This window comes from Athene cunicularia, assembly GCF_003259725.1.
Source record: "Athene cunicularia isolate RWA chromosome 2 unlocalized genomic scaffold, athCun1 chr2_part1, whole genome shotgun sequence".
Taxonomy (NCBI): domain Eukaryota; kingdom Metazoa; phylum Chordata; class Aves; order Strigiformes; family Strigidae; genus Athene; species Athene cunicularia.
Genome location: NW_020799095.1, coordinates 90,084,788 through 90,100,552, shown reverse-complemented (window position 1 = coordinate 90,100,552; position 15,765 = coordinate 90,084,788). Strand labels below are relative to the sequence as shown.

Genomic DNA, 15,765 nt, shown 5'->3' with positions numbered 1-15,765 from the left:
TGTAAGAAAGACACGGACCTGCTTGAGTGGGTCCAGAGGCCATGAAGATGATCAGGAGTCTGGAGCATCTCCCTTAAGAGGACAGGCTGAGAGAGTTGGGGTTGTTCAGCCTAGAGAAGGCTCCTGGGAGACCTTATGTAGCCTTCCAGTACTTAAAGGGGGCCTACAGGAAAGGTGGGAAGGGACTCTCTCAGGGAGTGTAGGGATAGGACGAGGGGTAACGGCTTTAAACTGTAAGAGGGTAGATTTAGATTAGACATAAGGAAGAAAATCTTTCTTGTGGGGGTGGTGAAACACTGGAGCAGGTTGCCCAGAGAGGTTGTGTCTGCTCCCTCCCTGGCAGTGTTCAAGGCCAGGTTGGACGGGGCTTTGAGCAACCTGATGTAGTTGAAGATGTCCCTGCGCAATTGTACAATTGTGTATATGGTTAATGAAATGAACTCTATAGTTAATTGCTGTTATTTGTAGTACATTAAAAATTCCACTTGAGACCAAGGATTTTTTTCAAATGTTGTGCAATCTAATATGAGAGCAGAGAAAGAGGCCTGTATGTGTATAGACCAGATTTATGTATTTCTAGATTACTTTGACATGATTGGTATTTTGTTTTAGAATATTATCTTGCTTATGAATTTTATTAATTTCCTATTTGTAATCCATTGATACTAGTCAGTATTGAGGCAGAGTCTAAAACTGAAGAATAAAGCTGCTGGAATTAAAATGGAAATATGTGGTTAAATAAGGAGAATCCAAATGCTGAAGAGGTCGAGATTAAACTTAATTCTCCACTTTTATGAGCTGTGTAGTTGAAACAGCTTCATTAGTCAGGAAGGTGAGATGATGAGGAGGACAGAGGCATCAATGTGACCAAGTAAGATTTGTCATCAAGTTTTAACAGCATACTGAGTTTTAGAAAAAGGAAAAAATTAAGATACCCTTCACTGAGATTCTTAATTCATTTGAAAAACAGCCAAAATTACAAAGAAAAAGGCTAGTTACTTCAAATTTATTTTGTTCAAATTAGTTTAGAATCTGTATTTTTTTAAATTGTTGGTACAATGCTGTTGATTTTTAGAGATTTTATCACTTATCTTTCTGTTTTTGAAACTTTTCCAGGCCAGAAGCTCTTCAGTTGTCATGTATGCAGTAATTCTTTTTCTACAAAAGGGAGTCTAAAAGTCCACATGCGTCTGCATACAGGAGCAAAGCCCTTTAAATGTCCACACTGTGATTTACGGTTTCGTACTTCAGGGCGCAGAAAAACCCACATACAGTGTCATTACAAACCAGAGACAAAAAAAGTTAGGAAGCCTGTTGCCCGTACTTCAGCTGAGGGACTACAACCAGTCAGTCTTCTTAATTCATCCTCAACAGATCCTAATGTTTTCATCATGAATAACTCCGTTTTGACGAGTCAGTTTGATCAAAATTTACTTCAGCAAGGACTTGTGGGCCAGGCTATCCTGCCTGCTTCAGTGTCAGGTAAAGATGGATGGCTTTTTGGTGGTGGTGTTGAGATCAAGTGCTGAACTTTGCTTTTTATTAGTTTCAGAAAATTATGCCAAACACTACTTCCAAACAGGTAAGAGTTGTACTGAATTCATGATTCAATGCATGGTGGTGACATAAATGGAAATTTATTTAAGAATGAAGGGGAACATGTATGCAATTCACCTAGAAAGATCTCTTCAGTTCTGCTGTGGCGTTACACTGCAGAAAAGAAGAAAATACGGATAACAAGTAGATGGAGTACTTGCATTCTTTTTGGTAATACTCTGTTGCCCTCTCTTAAAAAAGAGAGAAGCAAACCAGTTATTTTGTAAGCTTTCCATTCCATAAGACGTACTTTGCAAAGAAGAGTTTGTCTACACTATTTACATGAATAATGAAGACTGTGTTTTCAGTGCACATGCTCTGCTGTATGTGTGTAGTTAATAGTCTAAAATAAAACACCCCCAAGAAACCAACCAGAAAACACTTTAGCGATACAAAAGACTGCTACTGTCAGCGTGTATGTTAAGTAATTAAACACCTAGGATATGAAGTCTTAACAATTGACAGTGACTACAGCTGCATTAGCTCATTAAATGTGCCACAGACTGTTCTTTGAGGCCAACTGGCACAGTATACTCCACATGCTTCATGTGGCAAGAAAATGACCATTTGAGAATGATTCTCGCTAATTTCTAAATTGCATTCAGGAATTGTTTGTTTAAGTGCTAGCTGTCCTTAGTCAAAGTTGGGAGAGGGATGGTTTTGAGAGGCAAATAGTGTTCAGGTGTCTGGAAGTGTTCCCTGGTACTGATAAATTTACTACTTAAATTACCGGTCTTGGACTGTCTGTCTGACACGTCTGAAAGGGAGACTTTGATTTTGTTTGGCACTTTTTCAGTACATGTCTGTGATTTTTGAAGGTATGCCTGCACATTCACAGTAATGTATCAGTCTTGTATTTAACTGTAGCCATTCCAGCATATCTGATTTGACCTAACCTGTTGTCTAAACCCAATAAACTGTTGGTTGTTTGGAAGATACTGGTAAATGTTGTTTGACAGGCACAGTTATTGATAAATTTGTGATTAAAAACCGTCTGATGTTTGCTCGGATTTTTGAGTGAAGCCAGTAAGGAGGAGCCTTTAGCATATTCAGATGTCCTAGAAAGGGGTGGGAACCTTCTTAAATCAAGATCAGTGGTATGGGTTTTGCCCTGAGCAGGTATTTCTTGGGTGCATTGTAAAGCAGATTTATTATACTAAAGGATTTTGGAGAGGGGAAGATTATATAGATGTTTTTGAAGCATCAACCAAAGGAAACTGGTTGATCATCCTGAAGTTGTTTGGAGAAGGTACGTCAAACACAAAGTGACTTTTCCCTTATAGTGCCTCAAGATGTAGAGATGGTCTATTCAGCTTTTGAAATGAGGAGCTTTCTAAGTTCTAAAGATTTTTGGAATTCAAATGCTAATATACCTTTATTTCCACCCATCTGAGTACATAGGATGAACTTTGATACCTTCTTGTTTGTGCTGTGCAAAAATGTGGCAGTATCTTTCATGTGTATGTTCAGAATCAGAATATACATAGCATGTGTGAGTGCTTCTAGTATTTACACATGGCACACTCTTCAAGGAAATTTATACAAATTTCTCCAGGTTTCTAAAGCTACTCTGGAGTGGTTATTGTTTTGTAAGATGCTAATTATAATCCTTAAATTACATAGAGTTTATGAAGCTTTAAAATAGGCAATCATCTACTTAAAATTACTTTTCTTGGCATAAATTGTGTGTGTGTGTGTGTGTATAGCTTTTGTATTGATTTAATTTATAAAAGTAGGCTAAAAGAGGCAGTCAGTAATGATAAAGAAAAACATTATAATATAACTGTTTTCTTTGGTAGCTGGAGGTGACTTAACTGTGTCCTTGACAGATGGTAGCTTGGCCACTCTTGAAGGAATACAGTTACAACTTGCTGCCAATCTGGTTGGACAAAATGTTCAAATTTCTGGAATAGATGCCACCAGTATTAACAACATAACATTACAGGTAGGTTGCTCACAGTTTCTTCCTTTTAATTTTATAGACCCACTTTAAGGGCTGAAGGAAGTTTAAGAAGCATAGATAATTCTTAAAGAGATCCCTTGAGTCAAGTGAGGCATACAGCAGTGCCATGCTATATAAGTTAGAAGACTTGAAGAATAGCCATACAGTGGTTTGTTTGTTTGTTTTTTCTGGTTTGGTTTCTTTCTTTTTCAACTTTTCAGGGTTTTTCACCCCTCTAGGATTTTTACAGATTGCTTTAAAATATGAGTTTTTTTTCTTTTAATTACATTTTGTCTTTTTACTCCAAAAGCATTTTAGGCTCCCCACCCATCCCCCCCATAACAAGCCCCTCTTTAGAAATAAACCCAAATTATTGCACAGAATGTTATTTTCCTTAACATAAGACACCTGTGTTATTTGGCAAGCTTCTAATATTTGGATTCACAACTTAAATTCCCATTGAGCGTGTAAAATGCATGACAAAAAAAGGTGAGATAAAAAAATAAAAATACGATAAAAATTTGTATTTGAAATTATGTAAAAGAATGATTTTCATTGTCTTGGTTGTGTTTGATTAGTTTCATAGAACTACTGAGGTTGGAGGAGACCTCTGGAGGTCACCAGGTCCAACCCCACAGTCAGGGAAGGGACGTCTTCAGAGTTGCATTGGGCTGCTCAGAGGTTCTTTACTCAAGAAGTTTTTGGGTAAAACAAAGAAAGCTATAGTTTAGTTTTGTTTTCCTCAATCACCAATCATCTCTAAAGAGTAAAATGTCTGTCTTTTAAGTCTCAAGAACAGCTGTTTGACTGTGAACTGGGACCTTAATGAGCCCTAGGAGCTGAAAAAAAAAGATAATTTCTGATATCAGTATTCTCTCTGCTCCATGCCTTTTCACTTTCAAAGACCTGAAGATAGTGATAAGCACTACATGCAACAGTAGGATAGTACAGCATGGGTAGGTGGTGCCCAGAATGCTCATATATAACTACAATCATGGGTTCCCAAACATTTTGCTGAGGGAAGTGAGGGACAAATCTACAGGTGAAGCTTAATAGACTGCTTACTTAGTGACTTTGGAGACTGGCTATATACAGACACTTTAAATTTAAGTTCAAAATTGTTAATTATAAAGTGTAAATATTTTATATACATTTATATACATTTTATATATACATGGGCAATGAATATGAATTCTTATGTTAAAAATATTCCCATAATCTGCATTTGTTCACTTCAGACTGATCACTTGCTTTTCAGATCGATCCAAGTATTCTACAGCAGACGTTACAGCAGAGCAATTTACTTGCTCAGCAGCTAACTGGAGATCCCAATATGGCTCCACAGAATCCCTCCCTCCAGGCAACAGAAAATGCAGTGCCAGCTAATGTAGTTATTCAGCCTATATCAGGCTTGTCTTTGCAGCCCACAGTAACATCATCTGCTAATATGACAATAGGTTCCTTATCTGATCAAGAATCTGTGTTGACAACCAACGCTAGCGGTAAGCAGTGTCAGTAATTGTATTGTGCTTTGAATTTCTTAGTTTTAGTTATGCTACTACCCACAGTGAGAAAATCCTGCCCCCAGCCCCCCTCATCAAATACCTCATTTAATAAAATGTGCATACAGCATCTTCAGCGAATTTTACAACTTTGTGTTACCATTTTTTAATATAATAGAACTTTGTGTAACCTTTTTAAATATATTTTTTCAGAAAATATTGAAGAACGTTTATAGTTTTTAGAAAAATAGAAAATCTTTGTTCTGAAGGTCTTAACCTGCAGAAGAGTAAATTTGATATGAAAATAATTGTTTCTTTAGAGTAGAAGTTCTAGCATCATACTGTGGCTACATCTTTTATAGTAGTTCAGAAAATAATGTATTAATTGCTTTAAAAAGCTGTGTCTATTATAAAGAAAGGATCTTCATGAATTTTTTTTGTTCTACTTATATTTAGGTACACAGGACATCTCTCAGGTCATGACTTCACAGGGTATGGTATCATCTTCAAATGGACAACATGAGATAATGTTGACTATAAATAATTCCAGTTTGAGTCAAGTTCTAGCTCATGCTTCAGGTTCTACTACTACAAGCTCATCAGGAAGTCCTCAAGAAATCACTCTTACAATATCTGGTTGGTACTTTTAATGATCTTTAATGGTACCAGATCTCCATTTTATAAAGTAGCATTTCTAAGTTAATATTACAGTAGCATTTTGAGGGTATTTTCACAGCCCACAGCTTTCCCAAGGTTGTATTTTCTATATTCATCAGCTTTAAAAGATATTCCACGAATCTGCTTTTGAGAACCAAATACATTTGCTTTGAGGAGTCATGTTAGGTTGGTTCCCTGTTTATTCATAGCCTTGAGTCAGCAGATGTTTATCTCAGTGGCAAAGCCCATATAACCAGTTCTTATTTCCTTGCTGTACCTACCCCTTCACTTGGGGCAGTTCAACTCCTGGGTAGTACTGGGACGGGAACAAGCAGGGCAGGCACTGGTGATGAGCTTTTATAATCTAGTTTTCTTTAAATGCCTGTGGAACAGTGTTCTAATAGATATTCTGATCATTCTTTGAGGTATACAGTCTTTATAATAAGTAATTAATACTTCAAGTCTCTGAATAAATTAGACTGACTTTCTTACTGCCTCTAATAGACTGATCCTATATACAATATAAATATCTTCCTATTTCCCCAAAGACAGTTTATATTTTGTATCATAGCATTTATTTGATTGATTCAGTATAAAATTTAGTGGTCTTCTCTTTCTTTTTTCTTCTTTATTAATTTATCTCTTTTTCCATTTTTTATAACGTGTTCAGTGTTTTTATGTGTCATGACAATAATGTCTGTGTTAAGGTGTCAGGGTCCCCCACCTCTGTTTTTCTGCTTGTTAATGGATGTTCACTCATCTAAGAAAAATGGAGTATGTGTCCAACAACTGAGAGAATCTGTTTTCAGTTTCTTTATGTTGACCGTTCCACAAAAGTAACAGCATATGACGTTTCTCCAAAAGAGGACAGGTTAATTGCAATTCATTATCCATATAGTAGGGTGAAAAAAAATCACATTTTTAACCATTAGCCTTTATTTTGCTAGATTTTTGTAGTTTCATAAAGTTGGTTCCTTGAATCTAGATAAGTAAGTTCAATATTTGTCTAAATATTAATAATCTCAGGTATTTCTCTATATGTTAATATCTAGGTATGCATAATCACAACTATATTAAAAACTTGCCCAGCCTCTGCATAAAAATCTGCATGTGTAGAAATTACATTTGTATTTTGGTTGTATTTGCTCCTTTTATTATTTTATGATGACTTGTTTATAATTCTAAGTACAGTAACAGAATAACATTGAGACATTTCCAGTTATAACAGGACTAATTTCTATTCAGGCCAAGATCTTATTCAGCATAATTCTGGAAGCAGTGATCTGAATAATGGCTTAAGGCTGACAGCGCCAACCATCAACAGTCAGACTTCAGGTGCTACATTAACTATAAGCAACGACCAGCTTCTTTCTCAGGGCACTTCACTAAATGCTCCAGGTATGCATACAGTGATTTTTCTAATTAAAAATAATAACATTTTGTTAAAATATTATTAGAACAAGTATTGTTTATATATATACATATTATTTATAATATATTAATTATAATACTATATAAATAAATATTAGAACAGGTAACTAAATACAAAATAGTATAATCTTACACATTATGATTCAGGAACTGCATGGCTTTGTGTGTTTTCTCACTAGCTTTAAATTGTTATGCCAATTTAAATGAACTTTACTCCACATACTAAAAAAAAAAAAGAAAACAAGAAGACATATCTAAAATCTTCAGGTGTCTTTTCAGCAATGAGTCATTTCCCATGTCCTGTTTTACAGAGTTATTGCTTTGCAGTATAATGTCCATCAAGCTACATTTAGATGTAGTTTTTCCAATTTTATCATCTGATTCTGACTTTGACATGTGATCAGCTGTTTCACCAATTTATTTGCTTCCAAAACAGAAAGGCCTAGCAAATGAGAAATTAAGTTCAATTAAAACAACTTCACAGCTGGGAGTTTATGTATAACAGTTTATTATTTTTACTGTTTTGCATTTTTTCAGAACTTAGTACAACAGGTGGAACAAACCTTCCTTCAACAACACCCATATCTCAATCTACAGTTTCTGCCCAGAATTTGGTAATGTCTTCATCAGGAGTTGGAGGAGATGGTAGTGTCACCTTGACTCTTGCTGATACTCAGGGAATGTTGTCAGGTGGTCTTGATGCAGTTACACTTAATATCACTTCACAGGTAAGAAATGCTTTTCTGAACTGACAGATCCGTTTATGTTACTGTTTTACAGGGCAGGAGTTGGAGATTTTTCTTAGAAAATAATTTTGTCCTATAAATACATAGTATCTGAAAATTTGGTTAACTTTCCCTCTTTCTGTCAATTGTGTACACGCTGGCATCTAGAAGCATAAACTATTTAAACAGAAATACAGGTAAATTTTGCAGGGTGTTTTTTTTCAGTGAACAGATTGGTTCTGCTGTTTCAAATGTTTGAGATCAAATTTTAGTGATAAACTAAACTGTGTACTTCATCATTACTATTCAGTAATACAGCTTAGTATTCCTAAACTTGTTTATTACGGTAAATTTTTCTTTTCCTCCTTGTGAACATGAGAGTTGAGGAGCAATTGCAACAGTTTCTTTTGCAGCAAATAAGGATGGAATTTAAACTAAATTGACTACTTTAATAACAGGTAGCATTATAAGAAATCTTATAAGAATAGTGCTTATGGACTATAATCTCCCTAGTAGCTTTAGAATTAGATTAATTTTTAGTATAATTTAAGACTTTTGTGGTGTCATCAAGATCCAGAAATGTATTGGCAAATAAAATGTATGGAGTGGGGAGAAGGAAAAAAATCAAATAATTATAGAAGACTGAAAAGTGAAAATTAAGGGTCATTGTGTCGTTGGCATTTCAGCATAGATTTTACATCTGAAAACTTGGGCTGTTTCTTCTACTTTCTTAGCTTAAATAGCTTAGATTGATTTTTACTTACTTTTTGACCTGAATTACAATGAGTAAATATATATGAATGAGATTGTCTATCATATGGTGTGATTTAAACCTGGTGAAGCAAAGTATATGAGGATGACTATATGCTTCCCTCTGCAGTTTTGCTGTGGGGAGGGAAAGAAAAGACTTCTTAAATGGATTTATGACACATTTGTGATTTCTGGCATCACAAAGTAACTTGTTGTTTCATTTCAGACTTTGTAATAATGTAAGCTAATACGTTTGGGAGTGTTGGTATTTATTAATAAGACACTGTGCCTAATGTTAAGGCAGGCATAAATAAAAACAAAACATTGTTTTGGGCACTATGAAAACACAGTCTGTGGTATAGAAATCATGATGAATAGACAGGTAGTAAATTAAGATACTTTATCCCCTGGGGAAATTGAAAAGTCTTTTGCAGTAACGTAGAAATAGAAGTAGTAGTATCATATTAGCAATCTTATATCTTAAGTAGTAATTTTGTGCCTTGATTTTATGTGGTTTGAAATCAGATTTAATGAAAAAATTTTAAAAAAGGAAAATATTGTGGGAAGACTATACAGGAAAGCAGAGTATATGGGTTAAGGAAAGTACCAGCTGGAGAGATAAAGGGAAGACAAACATTCAGCAGTTGATGCAGTGCTGGGAAAAATTAATCAGAAATGAATCTCTACTCTTACAGACTTCCAGTTGTTGTTACCCTTAAATTGTTAGACTTAGATGAAAGGATAAGAGAAAACAGTGGCATTTGTTCAGATAGGATTCTGGAATGGTATTTTGCAAGGAAAAAATAAAGTATTTTTGAGGTGTAAAAATAATTTACAGATCTACAGTTAGTTGTTTAAATGTAGTTATTCTTTTTTTTTTTCTTCTCCCGACAGGGTCAGCAGTTCCCTGCTATACTCACAGATTCCAGTCTTGCTAGCCAAAGTGGGTCAGGCTCACAGCAAGTCATACTGGTGAGCCATACACCCCATTCAGCGTCTGCAAACTCTGATGAAATAACATATCAGGTAGATACAATATATTTCTGTATCTTTTGTAGGTAAAGGACATTATTTTATCAAAATACTGGAATGATTCCTCTGTATCCTGAAGCAGGAATGCTGATATCACTTCCAAATAAGAGTATTGGGAAGAGGTTCATTGTGACTTCCTAATCACCCAGACTCTGTTTTAAGTTTTGAGTTAAAACACTTTTTCATATAAAAAAAAGAAATGCAACTAATATTGTGTTTCTTTCTACAAATTACATAGTCCTGCTCTCAACACAGACTGCTCCAAAAATTTCCAAGTAAATTTGTAGTTAGATAATAAAAGTAGACAAAGTTGAGAGCTGTGGAAAAAAAAATAACACCTATTGCTACCCCTTTTCCATTCTCTTTTTGTAACCAAATTGCTTTACTAGTGATGCATTTCAAAATCCCTTCAACTTCCTGTGTATCTGAATTTCAATAGAAACTTTTACATATGTAACAGTATTAGTATTAGAAAAAGTAGTTCAGACTCCTCTTGTTGAAGGCAAAATGAATGTTTTCAACCAACCTGGTAATGAAAGCTCTAAAATAGGAAAAATGAGTCAGATGGTGACCCACAGTCAAGTGAAGAAGTGGTGGACTGGACTGGCAAGCAAAGGACAAGATGTGGGCAAGTCATGGCTGATAACAGGCATGAGAATCCTCAAAAATAATAAGGACTGAAGGGAGGGTGCCCACCTAAGTGTATTCATATCAGTAAAGGTGCTGAGACAACAATATAATAGAGGAAACTTCAACACCGTTCTTGGAAAAATTGTCACAACTGAGTGTCTCTCCGAAGTGCCTGTACACTGATGCATGCAGCATGGGGAATGAACAGGAGGAATTAGATGTCTGCATGCAGTTGCAGGACTGCAATCTCATTGGAATCAGAGAGAGAAGGTGCTACAGCTCACACAAATGAAGCGCTGCCATGGCTGAATTAGGATCTTTATGAAGGACAGACTGGCACGACAGCAGTGGGAATGCATGGAGCTCTGCCTGGATGGTGAGCCAGCTGAGACCTTATGGGTAAGGGTTGCCAAGCAGACCAACGTGGGTGACATTTGTGAATACTAACCATCTGCTACAGATCGCCTGATCAGGAAGAAATAGAAGATGAGGCTTTCACCTTGTTCTTGGCAGCCTGCCCTAGCTGACCCTTCTTGAGTAGACGAGTTCGACTAGATGATCTCAAGAGGTCCTTTGCAACCTAAACAAATTTGTGATTTGCAGTCCCTGGTCCACATGGGTTCAACCTGCCGAAGATCTGTTGGAAGGGCAACAAGCAGGATACAAGGAATCTAGGAAGTGTCTGGAGTGCATTGATGATAAACTCATGATACAAATGACTAAGAAGTCAGCAAGTGGAGGGGGTGTTCTGGGCCTGATAATTGCAAACAAGGAAGAACTGATTGGGAATGTGAAGGTCAGGGACGTACTTTGTTGCAGTGACCATGAGATTGTGGAGCTCAGTATCCTGAGGGAAGAAATTTAAGGCAAACAGCAAGATCACAACCTTGGGCATCAGGAAAGCAGACTTTGGTCTGTTCAGGGATCTACTTAAGTCGTGGGTTGACCCTGGCTGGATGCCAAGTGCCCACCAAAGCTGCTCTATCACTCACCACCTCAGCTGGACAGGGGAGAGAAAATATAATGAAAAAGCTCATGGGTTGTGATAAGGACAGGAAGAGTTTACTCATCAGTTATCCTCACAGGCAAAATGGACTCCACCTGGGGAAACTTAATTTAATTTATTACCAGTCAAAGCAGAGTAGGATAGTGAGAAATAAAAACTAAATCTTAAAACATCTTCTTCCCACCTCTCCCTTCTTCCCAGGCTCAACTTTACTCCTGATTCCTGTACCTTCTCCCCTGAGTGGCGCAGGGGGATGGGGAGTGGGGGCTGCAGTCAGTTCATCACACATTGTTTCTGCCACTCCCTCCTCAGGGGGAGGACTCCTCACACTTTTCCTCTGCTCCAGCGTGGGTCCCTTCCACGGGGTGCATTCCTTCAAGAACAGACTGTTCCAGCGTGGGTCCCCCACTAGGTCACAAGTCCTGCTGGCAAACCTGCTCTAGCATGGGTTCTCTCCCCATGGGTCCAGAGGTCCCACCAGGAGCCTGCTCCAGCATGAGCTTCCCATATGGTCACAGCCTCCTTCAGGCATCCACCTACCTGACTGCAGGTGGGTATCTTCTCCACCATAGACGTCCATGGGCTGCAGGGGACAGCCTGTCCCACCATGGTCTTTGCCATGGGCTTCTCTGCTCTACAAACCCAGTACAGCTTGAAATATTCATATGGTAAGTGGACCTGGAGAGAAGGAGGACCAGGAGAGCTGGTTGATTTTAAATGTTGTTCTCCTCCAAGCTCAAGAATCATCAGTCCCAATGTGTAGGAAGTCAGAGGTGACAGGAGATCAGTGTGAAGGAACAAGAAGCTCCTGACAAAACTAAGACAAAAAAGCAGCATGCATTATTGGAAGCAGGATCAAGTGACCTTGAAGGACTACAGAGACATCATTCAAGGAGATAGGGATGAGTTAGGGTAACGTAAAGCCCACCTGGGGTTGGAGCTTAAAGGGACATAAAATGTCGTAAGACAGGCTTTTACAAGAATATCAGCAGCAAAAGGAAGATGAGCTGGCTTGCTACAGATTAGGGCAGAGGACCTCATGACAGGAGATTTGGAAAGGGCCAATGTACTGAGTGTCTCTTTGCTTCATTTTTATTGGTAAGATTTGTCTTCTGCAATCCCAGATCACCAGGATCAGTGCCAACGAGTGGAGCATTGAATACTTGCTCTTAGTAGAGTAGGTTCATACACAAATCCATTGGTGATGAGATACACTCATGAGTACTAAGGGAGCTGGCTGATATTGTCATGAGACCCCTGTCTGTTAACTTTGAAAGGTGAGGGTGATTGGAAGAGGTTCCTGAGGACTGGGGGAAAGCAAAAGTTACTCCTGCCTTCAAGAAGGGCAGGGTGGAGAACCTGGGGAAGTACAGGTCAGTCACCTTCACCTCAGTCCCTGGGAAGGTGATGGAGTAAATAATCCTGGAAAGCATTTGCAAACACATGAAGGACAAGAAAGTTATTTGGAGTAATCAGCAGGGATTTATGGATTGGAAATCATGCCTAATTGACCTGAGAACCTTCCATGAGGAGATCCAGCTGGCTTGGTGGATGAGGGGAGCAGTGGATGTGGTTTGTCTTGACTTCAGTTAGGCTTCTGATGTTGTCTCCCGTAACTTACTCATTAGGCAAGCTGATGAAGTATGGGTTAGCAAAATGGATCAGAGTTGGATTGAAAACTAGCTGAACTGCTGGTCTCAAAAGGGATGTTCCACGGAACAAAGTCCATCTCAAGGCCAGTCATTAGTGGTGTTACCCCCAGATTCAAATACTGGGGCTAGTACTGTTAACTGATATTCTTCATTAAGTGATATTCATGATATAGTGCATGTTCAGCAGGTTTACAGGTGATAGAAAACTGGAAGTAGTTAACAGACTGACTGCATGGGTGTGCTGCCATGCAGAGGGACCTCAACAGACTGGAGAACCGGACTGACAGGAACCTCACAATCAGCAAAGGGACCTACAAAGTCCTGTCCCCTGGAGAAGGACGACCCCACGCACTAGTGCGCACTGAGGGCAGCAGGAAGGCAGCTTTTCAAAGATGGACGAGAGGGCACTGGTGGACAGGTAGTTAGTTGACCATGAGCCAGCAATGTGGCAAAGACGGCCACAGCATCCTGGGATGCATTAGGAAGAGCGTTGCCAGCTGGTCAAGAGGGTTGATCCTCCCTTCAGTGGCAGTGAGAACACGTCATCTGGTGTTCTGTGTCTGGTCCTGGGGCCCCCAGTACGAAAGACATGGATATACAGGAGTGAGTGCGGTAGAAGGCTACAAAGATGATTAAGGAGTTGGATCATCCAGCATAGAAGGAGAGGCTGAGAGAGCTGTGACTGTTCATTTTAAAAGAGAGCAGGCTCTGGGTTGGGGGTTTTTTATCAATGTCCATATGTGCCCGATATGAGGAAGTAAAGCAGACAGAGCCCCCAGTGAAAGGACAAGAGGTAATGGGCACGAATTAAAATAATTCCATCTGATCACAAAGAAACCCTGTTTCACTGTGAGGGTGGTTGAACCCTGGAAGAAGTTGTCCAGAGAGCTTATAGAGTCTCCATACTTGGTGACGTTCAAAACATGTCTGGATATGGCCCTGAGTGTGCTTGAGGGACATTGGACTAGACAATCTCAAGCCATCCCATCCAACTTGAACTATTCTGTTTCTAATAACATCTTGTGCATATGATTTTTACACTTGCAGATGCTTATGAGTGCGAGTTTTTAACAATTTTTGTGTTTAAATACTCTCTGAAAATGGGTGTTTTAAAATTTATTATGAACATATTTTCTTACTCTTCTGAATTTAAAATTAAATTTTTTTGTGTCATTCAATTTATATTTTCTTATAAATCAGGGTGCCATTTCATAAGTCTTATTAAAGTCACTTGTAAAGTGTGACTATGTCTGAGTAGCACTACTGTAATAACATCCAAGATGTAACACTAGTTTTCTGTCATTCCCTGTAATGTGTGTTTTATTTAATCATGACGACTACGTTGATTGACCGTCAACATTTCACCCTTTTCCTGAGAGGTTCTAACTAGTTGGAAACAAACACATGGACGTGTGTGCACACAGGATTTTTTTCATTCAGTGTGCCTTATATTGCATCTTTGTTTTCTAGTATGGATAATATCCTACTATGTTCTGTGTCTTTTTAGTTCATCCTGAATAATTAATTTAGAGTACTGCTTCCTTTATCTTTTCTTCATTTGTTTCTTTCTATAAGTTATTGTATTTAAGATTTTTTTGTATCTGTTAAGTTGAAGGAAATTTGTGCTATTTTATTTGAAGAAAAGGAAATTTTCAAATTGATAAAAGGAAAACAAAAATGCAGCACAACTCTATCCAAAGTCTATCAACTTTTTATTGTGTTTCAGTACTTGGGAACTTTGTATTGGTAGCTCAGAGCTTTACTTCCTTATGAAAATTAAACAAATAGAAAATATTCTCCTCTGTAAAATCAGAGATACTTTCTTTTTTGTCTGAAATGTTTTTGGCTTTGAATTTTATTCAGTGAGAAATGTGAGAATCATCTGAGATGGTCAGGAATATAAAACTGGATGTAGGAAAATATTGATACAGACACTTTCTATTTATAATGCGTAAATGAATTTGTAGTTATTACAATATTTCTGTTTTCTTAAAATACATATATGTGTCATTCTTAAGATCAATGAAATACATGATCATATTTACATAAAACTTATTAATTTCTGTTGTGTTGGTAAATTGCCTACAAGTACTCTCCAAAAATTGGTCATATTGGGGTAGAATTTGAAAAATAAATCACTGTTGTGGATGTGCCTATGAAATTATTTGATAGTGTTTTTGTAAATTGTTACAGGTGACAGAGGTTTCTCCCAATGTGACTAAAAGCAGTCAAGCAGAAAAAGAAGGTCGCGTACACCAGTGTTTTGAGTGTAGTCAAACCTTTTCTTCAGCCACCATGTTGATGCACCATAGTAAAGAGGTTCATGGCAAGGAGAGAATACATGTTTGCCATGTCTGCAATAAAGCCTTTAAGCGGGCCACACATCTCAAGGTATTTGGTAATAACAGTTGATTGTTCCGTTAACTCCTTCTTTTGTTTTGTACTTTTCATTATATTAATGAAAGGTACCTATTATCCCTTTACCTTTCCTTTCCTTTTACAGTGTGAGGGGTGTGCATCTGAGAGAGGGAGTCAAAGTGATAACGTATACAGATAGAGGACTCTCTCCTGGAGCATGGAAAAGGTTTTAATGCATATATTGACCACAGAATGAAAGATTTGAATGCCTGTCATGCAAACAACAGTGCCAGAAAAAGATTTCAATTACTTTATTTACTTATGAATGTCATCACTGCTAGTCCTGATTTCTAGACAAGCTTTTTGAATTATAGTAGCTATTTGCTTTGCACTCTGTCACTTGATTTTTAGATGCTCTGTCTTGTGAGTACAAGTGATGTCTGCAGAGGAAGCATTTGTTTTAAATATCCTTCTATTATTGCTG

General features: G+C 37.7%; 1 protein-coding gene across 5 annotated transcripts in view; it reads left to right on the top strand.

Annotated features, from left to right (window-relative positions):
- The window catches only part of ZNF236 (zinc finger protein 236), an 82,791-nt gene that overhangs the window by 57,283 nt on the left and 9,743 nt on the right, over positions 1-15,765 (top strand). For 4 of the 5 annotated variants that reach the window (XM_026841692.1, XM_026841693.1, XM_026841689.1 and 1 more), the window contains 8 exons: positions 1,117-1,482; positions 3,396-3,541; positions 4,797-5,040; positions 5,497-5,676; positions 6,943-7,095; positions 7,666-7,856; positions 9,498-9,629; positions 15,117-15,314. In XM_026841692.1, coding sequence (XP_026697493.1) covers positions 1,117-1,482; positions 3,396-3,541; positions 4,797-5,040; positions 5,497-5,676; positions 6,943-7,095; positions 7,666-7,856; positions 9,498-9,629; positions 15,117-15,314 — 1,610 coding nt within the window. The remainder of the gene's footprint in view (positions 1-1,116; positions 1,483-3,395; positions 3,542-4,796; positions 5,041-5,496; positions 5,677-6,942; positions 7,096-7,665; positions 7,857-9,497; positions 9,630-15,116; positions 15,315-15,765) is intronic. The other variant, XM_026841691.1, reaches the window with a different exon arrangement.